General features: G+C 38.7%; 3 protein-coding genes across 3 annotated transcripts; all 3 read right to left on the reverse strand.

Moving 5' to 3' along the window:
- Positions 1–3,886: 3,886 nt before the first annotated feature.
- On the reverse strand, positions 3,887–4,403 carry Akh (Adipokinetic hormone). Its single transcript, XM_064687834.1, has 2 exons — positions 4,269–4,403; positions 3,887–4,207 (listed from the first exon to the last, which is right to left on the reverse strand). The coding sequence occupies exons 1-2, from the start codon at positions 4,335–4,337 to the stop codon at positions 4,022–4,024; spliced, it is 255 nt and encodes an 84-aa protein (XP_064543904.1). The 5' UTR covers positions 4,338–4,403; the 3' UTR covers positions 3,887–4,021.
- Positions 4,404–5,795: 1,392 nt separating this feature from the next.
- Positions 5,796–8,150, reverse strand: Ras64B (ras-like protein 2). Its single transcript, XM_064687820.1, has 3 exons — positions 7,969–8,150; positions 7,067–7,154; positions 5,796–6,991 (listed from the first exon to the last, which is right to left on the reverse strand). Exons 1-3 carry the CDS (start codon positions 8,047–8,049, stop codon positions 6,582–6,584), a joined length of 579 nt encoding a protein of 192 aa, XP_064543890.1. The 5' UTR covers positions 8,050–8,150; the 3' UTR covers positions 5,796–6,581.
- A 108-nt stretch (positions 8,151–8,258) lies between these two features.
- RfC4 (replication factor C subunit RfC4) lies at positions 8,259–9,478 on the reverse strand. The gene is made up of 2 exons (XM_064687808.1): positions 9,229–9,478; positions 8,259–9,170 (listed from the first exon to the last, which is right to left on the reverse strand). Exons 1-2 carry the CDS (start codon positions 9,391–9,393, stop codon positions 8,340–8,342), a joined length of 996 nt encoding a protein of 331 aa, XP_064543878.1. The 5' UTR covers positions 9,394–9,478; the 3' UTR covers positions 8,259–8,339.
- Between the last annotated feature and the right edge of the window lie 13 nt (positions 9,479–9,491).

Raw genomic sequence — 9,491 nt, forward strand, 5'->3', positions numbered from 1 at the left:
GCCAGCATATTAGCCCAAGAACTGAACCACAGTTGGTCAAAAAATGGTTGGTTGTGAAACACTTTTGTAATCAAGCGAACCGGTTTTAAGGCGAACCGGTTCGAGCGATAAATACAAAGGTTTTTAAGATGAACCAAAACTTATTAGCTGAAAAAACTGAAACACATTTGAAAAAAGGTTACACTAACAACAATTTTATAATGTGAAACTTTTTTGCAATCTAGTGAACCGGTTGTGAAGCGAACCGGTTCGAGCCAGCAATGCACAGATTTTACCATGAACCAAAACTTATTAGCTCAAAAAACTGAAACACGTTTGAATAAACATTACACTTAAAACATTTTTTTTTATGTGAAACACTTTTGCAATTAAGCGAACCGGTTCGAGCCAGAAATGCCCAAATTCTTAAGATGAACCAACATTTTCTAGCTCAAAAACTAAAACACACTTGAAGAAAGGTCAAGCTAACAATATATTTTCTTATGTGAAACACTTTTGCAATCAAGGCTGCAAGCTGGTTCGAGCCTAAACCTAACCACACTCCACAACACAATTTTGGTTCGGTTCAACAAGAGTTTTCATAAATTTGGAAACCGCAAACTGAACCAATTGAACAATTATATTTTTTGGCTTGCAGCCATGTTAATTAGGCCCACACTCCCGCTCTTTGCCATGGTTTGTTAATTCTTTGAGGGGAAAATTAAAATAACTGGGCCACTGACGCCTCACATCCGATTGTGTCCAGCATTATCAGCGATCGTGTTAACTGCTGTTTACATGACACAATTTCCACAAAGTCCATCAATGCAGGCATCATTAAAATTCTCTGATTTGTTTATGTTGGCGCTTTGAATTACAAACGAAATTTGTCACGATCGCAATTGTTAATACTTAATATTATTTATTTTTGTTTCGCACAATGTTCAACCAGCTGTTTGTCTGTGTGAACGCGTCGATCTCGGAGAGAACAGAAGCTAAAGACTTTCTACTATTGTACTATATACATATATTCAAATATATATATTACTAAATTTGCCAGAGGAAGTTTAGCATTTTTATGGAGATCTACTTCTATATTGATAATATCAATATTAATTAATCCATTTACTTCTTTTGTATAGTAAGCACAGGTTGAGAAGTTTTAGCTCTTTTGGATACTTTTTCCAGTCCACCCAAAATAGGAGAAAAAGTCATATTCTTCAAAATAAACACATTTCATATAGATCGGACTATAATTCAATTTTGAAATATATATTTCTATATATATATATTATATTCCTATACCATTCCCAGAAGAAGTTTAGCATTTGCATCAATATCTCCTGCTATGTTCTTAATATCAGTAATAATTGAACCATGCTTCAAGGTTTTTATGTCTAATTCAAAGATTATAAGAGCTTGAATTATCAAACTTAGCAAGTTTTAATTTATTGTAAGCACAGTTTATGAAATTTTCGCTTTTTGTATAATATTTCTATTCCAACCAAAATAGGAGAAACAAATCTTTTTCAAAACATATTTCATAAAGATCGGACTATAAGGACCGAAGTTAATTCAGATAAACAGGCAGATAGACAGAAAGGCAGAAAGGCAGATAGATATATAGATAGATAGATAGTTAGATAGATAGATAGACGGATAGACAGATAAACAGAAAGATAGATAGATAGATAGAGAGATAGATAGATAGATAGATAGATAGATAGATATACAGACAGACAGATAGATAGATAGATATACAGATAGATATGTATATATATAGATAGATAGATATAGATAGATAGGTAGATAGGTAGATAGGTAGATAGATAGATATACAGATAGATATACAGATAGATAGATAGATAGATAGATAGATAGATAGATAGGTTTATAGACAGACAGGCAATCAGATAGACAGACAGACAGATAGTCTGAAAGTCATTTTCAGGGTATCAGCCTAGTCGGCCACTCCCGATTAGCACACTCTCACTTGTTTTAACTAGATCTCACATAACTTACAGTTCACGAAATTCGCAGCATGGCAAATCCATACTATGCACATCCAAAATTTAACAGTCCAACTCCAACTTTGTGGCTTAAACATGTTTCCCAAAATCCGTTTGCGAACGCTTTCCCCTCGAAATGGACACTGAGCTATTGGACACAAAATATATGTATATACATGGTTGTAATTATAATATTTCTGATAAATTAATTGTGGCAATTTTCGAAATTAAATCAAATTATTACTACCATATAATTTGTTTATTAAATTTGTGGACAAACAAAAAAGCGCCGGCGATGACAAATCTCGCTTGAACTTGAAAAAAGGTAAAGCACCTGATGAACTTCAAGCCGGAAAGCGCTTTAAACAACGCAAGGTCTAAACAAATGCCGGCAATTATCTAAATAGAAATTTATATATATATGGGACAAATTGAATGATTGACAGATTGAAGGAATGATTGACTGTTGGTTAAAGCAAATCTAGGAGCTTATAGAGCTAATCAAATTAAATTAGGTATGTAGGTTCCGTTTAGTGTATAAACATTCCGAAAATTTCACTTTTACATTCACTTTTAAATTATGGAAAAGGCCTTTTTTTAAATACATTGAACTTTGGTGTATACATTAAAAAATATGGCATGGCTCCTAAAAGAAAGCAGGGAAGCTTTCTCTGAGCAACAAGGATCTGCTGTAAGAAACCCTACTGGCCCCAGTTTGGCCCCATGCCAAATTTTAGTGTCCATCAAGCCAAGGTGCTCAGACCCATACGGTCCCTTGGACTTCTACGGCAGCTTACCCTAATATCCTGGCAAGAGAGCTTTGCAGAAGAAAGCGACGCAGACTTCGCAGGATCCAACCCAGCAATCTCCCAAGCCGAGTACTTGAATAGATATAAGCTAAATCGAATAGTAATAATAATAATAAGAAACGACGTATAAGACTCAATAATTAATGTTAAGTATGTTAATCGCCTTATTGTACAGTTAGGTTAAGATGCTAAAAAATGAAATCAACTTATTGTAAATGGCTAATAAAAGAATTTTAAAATAAAGAAAAAAAGTTTTTTAACATACATTTGGCTGTCATAGTTTTTTAAAATACATTAAGATCGGAATTTAAACGCGGAAGGTTTTAAAGGCCTTAGCTTAGGGCAAAAGGAAGAAGAAGCACAGTCAGTCACAAGAAGAAGCAGAGGAAGAATGCTTGTAATGGCAGCTCCTCCCTGGGTATAGCCACTAACCATAGAACATATAGAACAAGACTGGACAACTAGAGTAAAAGAATGGGGGACCACGCAGTTTTTGTCGTCTTCGTTTTTGTTCGGCTCCGAGACACGCTTACATGCTCAAAAAACACGAGAGTAAGAAATACATTTGATTTGTGTGGCAGAAGGGAGACGCTGTCTCTTATCTCGCTCTCACAACAGGAAACTGCTTGGGCTTACTCTCATCCAAATGAATTGTGCGATAGAACGGCAACGCTGTCGTTTATCTCGCTCTAACAACAGGAAACTGTTTTGGCTTACTCTCATCTCTATAATTTGTGTGGTAGAACGGCATCGCTGTCTTTTATCTCGCTCCCACAAAAGGAAACTGCTTTGGCTTACTCTCAGTGCGCTCTCATTATGACTATGGATAGTTTAAATGTATGTGTGTGTATGTGTCCCAGTCGGGCTCTGCCAATCCTTAATTAATATTGTTATTATTAATTTTGCAGTTGCCTTATGAAAAATATTTTCGAGACGAATTTCAGATGCGCTTATTTATTGACTTTTGGCTTTCAGTTATGGCACATGGTTAATTGTTAAACTGAGAGACGAGAAACGGAAAAATGCTCTAAATCTAAATGCCGACTACGACTACGACTACCTCGTGTACTCGTGTACAGACAACATGCAACATATACATATAAATCGAATATGGACTATATAGCATATACATTATAATCATATGGTAAACAGGCCCGAAGACATGCCTCGAGCCTGGCTGTGTGTGTTCCGCCTGATCCTTGGGCCCTCCACCTCCGCCTCCTTCTATTCGCGGTGCTTGCAGTCGAGAAAGAGCTGCGCCTGCGATTGCACAAATCGAAAGATCTCCAGCAGCATCTCGTTGGACGTCTTGCAGTTGCCCTGCTGCGGCTCAAAGAAGCCGCCGCCGGCACCGCCGCCGCCTCCAGCTCCGCCCACCGACCGCTTGCCCCAGTCCGGCGAGAAGGTGAGCTAAAAATATGGGTAATTTCATTAATTAATTAAACTCCTGGAAAGTTTCGCTCCGACTCACCTGGCATTGCACACAGGCCAGCAGGAAGAAGAGCACGGCGGCAATCAGGACTTCACTCTTGGGATTCATGTTGTGTTCTATGTGCCTTGGACCCAGTCACAGCTGCTTTTATACCCCTTAACAATATTCCACTTGCCACTTGCTGTCCAATTAATTTCACACTTCTAAGGATGCTGTGGCCCAGACAACAGCTGCGCAGGATTCTCTGACAAAGATTCTCTGACGTCATATCTAGATAGATGAATCACTCCCGGAACATTTTCAAAACTAAACCGATTTTCATGTTATTGGCAGTTAGATGAGCTGTTTTTTCAATTCTTTACGATTTTTGACCTTACCTATACAAGGTTCTAGATCTTAGGCTAACACAAAATTGATCTCTTTTTTTCTCACATTTTTATACCCTGAACCCATTGAAAATGGGTAAAAAGGTATTTGTGAAAAAGTATGTAACAGGCAGAAGGTAGCATCTCCGACCCCATAAACTATATATATTCTTGATCAGCATCAATAGCCGAGTCGATTTAGCCATGTCCGTCTGTCTGTCTGTCCGTCCGTCCGTCCGTCCGTCTGTCCGTATGTATGAACGCAAGGATCTCAGAACCTATAAGAGCTAGAGACTTGAAATTTTAGCTGTAGGTCCTCCTAGTGCCCGCGCAGATCGAGTTTGTTTCCGATATTCGATAACTTGCCCCGTTTCCAAGTAATCAATAAAAATCGATATCGAAATCCTGTTTTTTGAGCAATTTTGATAAATAATAAGAGCTAAAATCACCAAACTTGACATGTAGCTTCAACAATTGTATATATGTATATATATCAAGTATCTTTCATGTTGGAAGAAGAGGGTTCAGGGTATCCCCTAGTCGGGAGCTCCCGACTAGAACCTGTTACTTGTTTCCATTTCGATACTCCTCGAAAATTCACATCAGGAAGTCGCACAGCATCCGTTTTGTAACGCTTTCATTTAGTTAAAAGAAATATACATTGTATAAATATTCTGATCTGAGTTGTTAAACAAAAAGTATAAAAAAATATGGTCTAGTTTTCTGTAATATTGTTTACTAAGAGCATTCAAAATTTTTAAAATATTTTTAGTTTTTAAAATTTGTTTATAATTTTGCCGAATTCTTTAAAGAAAACCCATTACCGAGGCTCAAGCTTCCTTAAACTAAGACTAATTGAGAAAGATTAATTGAGAAAAAAGTTTGTCGTCCACATTTTGGAAGCATTTGTGATTTTAATGTATTTATTAGAATTGCGCATATATTTGTATTAAATATATTTATATAAATATATAATATAAATTATAAAGGTTCGTTAAAATAAAGCAGTGTAGAGTTAAAGACAGAGAACACATTGTTCAAACACTTTTGTATAAAAAAAAACATTGAATAATTTATAGAGGTCTACAAATATTATTGTATTGTGCGTTTTATCGTTTTTCATAAACATCATACTCAAATTATGACAAAAAACAATTCAAATTGCTTTTGTTTTATTTTTGTTTTTTTTTTGTGTTTGTTGTTATTTTTATTTTTTGTTATCAATGCGCTGACTAAATGCAACGAGAACGAGGCACTCAATTTGTTATTAAACACAACACAATCTTTGATTACGCGTAACAAAATCGAATCGTATATATATATATAATAATGTATATATAGTACGTGTACATGTATGCAATATATATATATATATATTAGTAGTAAATAACAATACAAATTACAATAACACATTACTTTTGGCTTAATCGAAAAATACAAACAAACATTGAAAACTTGGCTCAATTATTTCCATTAATATTATTAAACACATGGCGTTTGCACACTACAAATTTCTCACAAATATCTAACCATAATAATAAAAAACATTTGTCCTTAATTGTTGCCATCGATCCAACAAATAATATTACAAAAATATATATATGTATGTATATATGTGTGTGTCGGTTCATAAATGTATATATGTATCCATGTATCTATGTAAGCATGTATGTTTGTATGTGCTGTCTGGCGGGGACTTATTGAGTTTTAATTTTTTTTTAGTTAGTTAGTTAACTGGCGAACTGGGCGTGGCGCGAGCTTATACGATTCGGTTGTGGCTACTGGGCAGGCAGGCAGGTATAAAATGCATTTCGTTTGGGTTCGTTCTTGCTTGATCTTGGATACTGGGTACTGGATAACTGGTTGCACATCGAAGTCTGTATAGCTCAGGCGACGCGCGTTTATTAATTTTAAAATTTGGTGTTATACTCGTTACATTCATCTGGTTGTTGTTGTTGTTGTTGTTGTGGAGATTCGCCAATTGCTCTTACATCAGGCAGCACTTCTTCTTGCCCTTCTTCTTGTAGCCCTCCTCGATGTAGGGTCGTTCGGCTATTTGAAATTTGCGAACAATGCGCACCAGCTCATGAAACGCCTGATCCACATTGACGCGCAGCTTGGCACTGCACTCAATATAGGGTATCAATAGGTTTCTGCTCGTATTTTGCGCCTCCTCCAGCGACACCTGACGCTGATGCTCCAAATCGCACTTGTTGCCCACCATCAGCATGGGAAACTCATCGCGATCCTTGACACGCAAGATTTGACGCTGAAATTTTGGTATTTCATCGAAGCTGGAATGGTCATTCAAGGAGAACACCAACAGGAAACCCTCGCCGGAACGCATATACTGTTCACGCATAGCGCTGAACTCCTCCTGACCGGCCGTGTCCAGTACTGCAATATGGCATAGATTAATATACGGAAAATATATATACTATGTGCAACTATAATGTGTTTTTTGGGACTCACTGTCCAGTTTGGCTGGCACATCGTCTATGACACACTGTTTTGTGTAGGAGTCCTCGATGGTTGGATCATAGTCTGTCACGAAATAGCTCTGAAATTGTTAAGTGGAAAATGTATTAGTGGATATACTTGAAGCATATTTTGATTTGTTTACACACAGTCTGATACTCGTAAGATGAAGAAAATCTATTGCATACATAAAAACAAATGTTTATATGTGTATATACGTGCATATATGTACATATGTAAATATACATATGAATGGTTGTGGCATGAGCAGCAGATGAAGATGACGCAAATAACTAAAAATAAATAGAAAACGGCCGCCGCGCATTGCCACATTTGTGAATGATACGACGGACGAAAAAGAGACCGTGGTCGTGACCATGACGAGCGGCCCGCCGGATTGACCTCAGCTCTGCGCATACACTCACACACACACAAACACACACACACACACAGCTATAAACGGAAAACGTAACTCCTATTTGGGCCGCTCCAGTGGGATACGCCCTTTAAATATGACGATTTTCCAGTTCACTTTCATTTCTATTGATATACATTTCAAGTTGATTTCGCTGAAGATGATCTATGCTTGAAAATATGTAGCACACGCGAATATTGCCAAACACATCGAGTTGTTTGGTGCCTCGCTTGTTGCTTTTGCCAAAAACAAGGGTCCAACCCACTTGTTACGTCGCGCCGCGCCCCTCTGCCGATGCGTCGACATAGAGATGAGCAACGTTTACGTTCGCAACTTCGTGACTATGTGTTACCGCCAAAACTTACTGTTATTGCGACTTGAAAATCACGTTATTGGCCAATGCGCAGCACTGTTGCTTTTGCCTATACTGCGACAGCGACGGCGACAACGACGACGTCACCAGCTCTAGTTCTGGGCTCACCTGTATGAATTGTATCGTTATGGCTGATTTTCCAACGCCGCCGCCACCGACGACAACCAATTTGTACGTTTGCATTTGCATTTTTGTGCGCTTTGCTCTCTAATTTCGTATTATTTTATTGTTATACCGTCCGCGAAAAAAATTCAACTAGAAATACACTGGTGTATCGACATAATCGATTACATTAGACATCAACATATCGCCAGGGTTTCATTGCGATTACTCGATTACTTGCGCAGCTCTCACAGCCATAGACTCATTCTTGCGTCCATTGTGATCGAAATCGAATTCAAGTATTTTCGCATTTATTCAACAAGTTGTATCTTAGGCTTAGAATGACCTACACTAAATGTTTGATGGAATTGTGAGTGCTAATGAGACTCAGCAGCCATGCATAGACGTGCCAGCAGACTAGTCAGCTGCAGCAGTGAATTACAGCCGTCGACAATTTTCATGTGTGTAATGCCAATCTCTCGAATGAAGTTCAACTTCAACTGCTCGTCCACATTCAGGCGTTTGCAGACGCGAAATATGTTGCCAATGATATCTTCGGGTGCATAGCCCAAGCGCCACAGCTTGGCCAAGATCTTGTACGCCTTATGTATATCATTTGCAGCACAATGCTGCAGCATGTCCTGCAACAGCATAGGATGCGGCTCGTCGCACACTTTGAATACATTTGCTCCCGTTATGTCACCAAAGCCCTGCGCCGTGGACTGAAGATTGTTGAGCGCCTGCCGCATGTCACCCTGTGCCGTGAATACTATCGCCTCCAGGCCATCCTCATCGTACTTGAGCTTCTCCAGCTGGCACACCTCAATCAATTTGGCCAGCACCTGGGCATCCGACAGCTTGGTGAAGCGCAGCATCGCGCAACGCGATTGTATGGGTTCAATGATCTTCTCGCTGGTATTGCAGGCGAGCGCAAAACGTGTTGTATTGCTATAAATTTCCATGGTGCGGCGCAGCGATTGCTGTGCACCTTCCGTCATGCTGTCCGCTTCGTCCAATATCACAATCTTGTGACGACCACGCGGCAACGTTACCTTCTGTTGGGCAAACATCTTGATCTTATTGCGCACCACATCGATTCCACGTTCATTCGAGGCGTTCAACTCGAGGACTGCGTCCTTATAACTGTCACCCAGCAGAATGCGGGCTAAGCACTGTATGGTTGTTGTTTTGCCAACGCCAGGCGGACCCTGTATTATATTAGATCATTTTAGTGGATTTCTATCTTCTGATTTGTGCAAATCTTACCGCAATAATTATGTTGGGTGAATTTCCTTGCGTGGAGAAGACGGACAAACGGGCGACTGTATCTTCATTGCCCACAATTTCATCGAACTTGACAGGGCGGTATTTCTCAATCCAAGGCAAATTGCTGCGCTTGTCGACCACAACAGTTTCCATTTCCTCCGGCATTTTTGTTTTATAATAAATAAATAAATAAGACAAACTTCAACTCTTGCCGGCGTTCGCAAGCATAAAACGCGGGATGATAAATAATTGCCTTGGCATTT

This window comes from Drosophila montana, unplaced genomic scaffold (assembly GCF_035044405.1).
Source record: "Drosophila montana isolate Dmon_TW-CO22-7 unplaced genomic scaffold, ASM3504440v1 contig_1455_1, whole genome shotgun sequence".
NCBI classification, from domain to species: domain Eukaryota; kingdom Metazoa; phylum Arthropoda; class Insecta; order Diptera; family Drosophilidae; genus Drosophila; species Drosophila montana.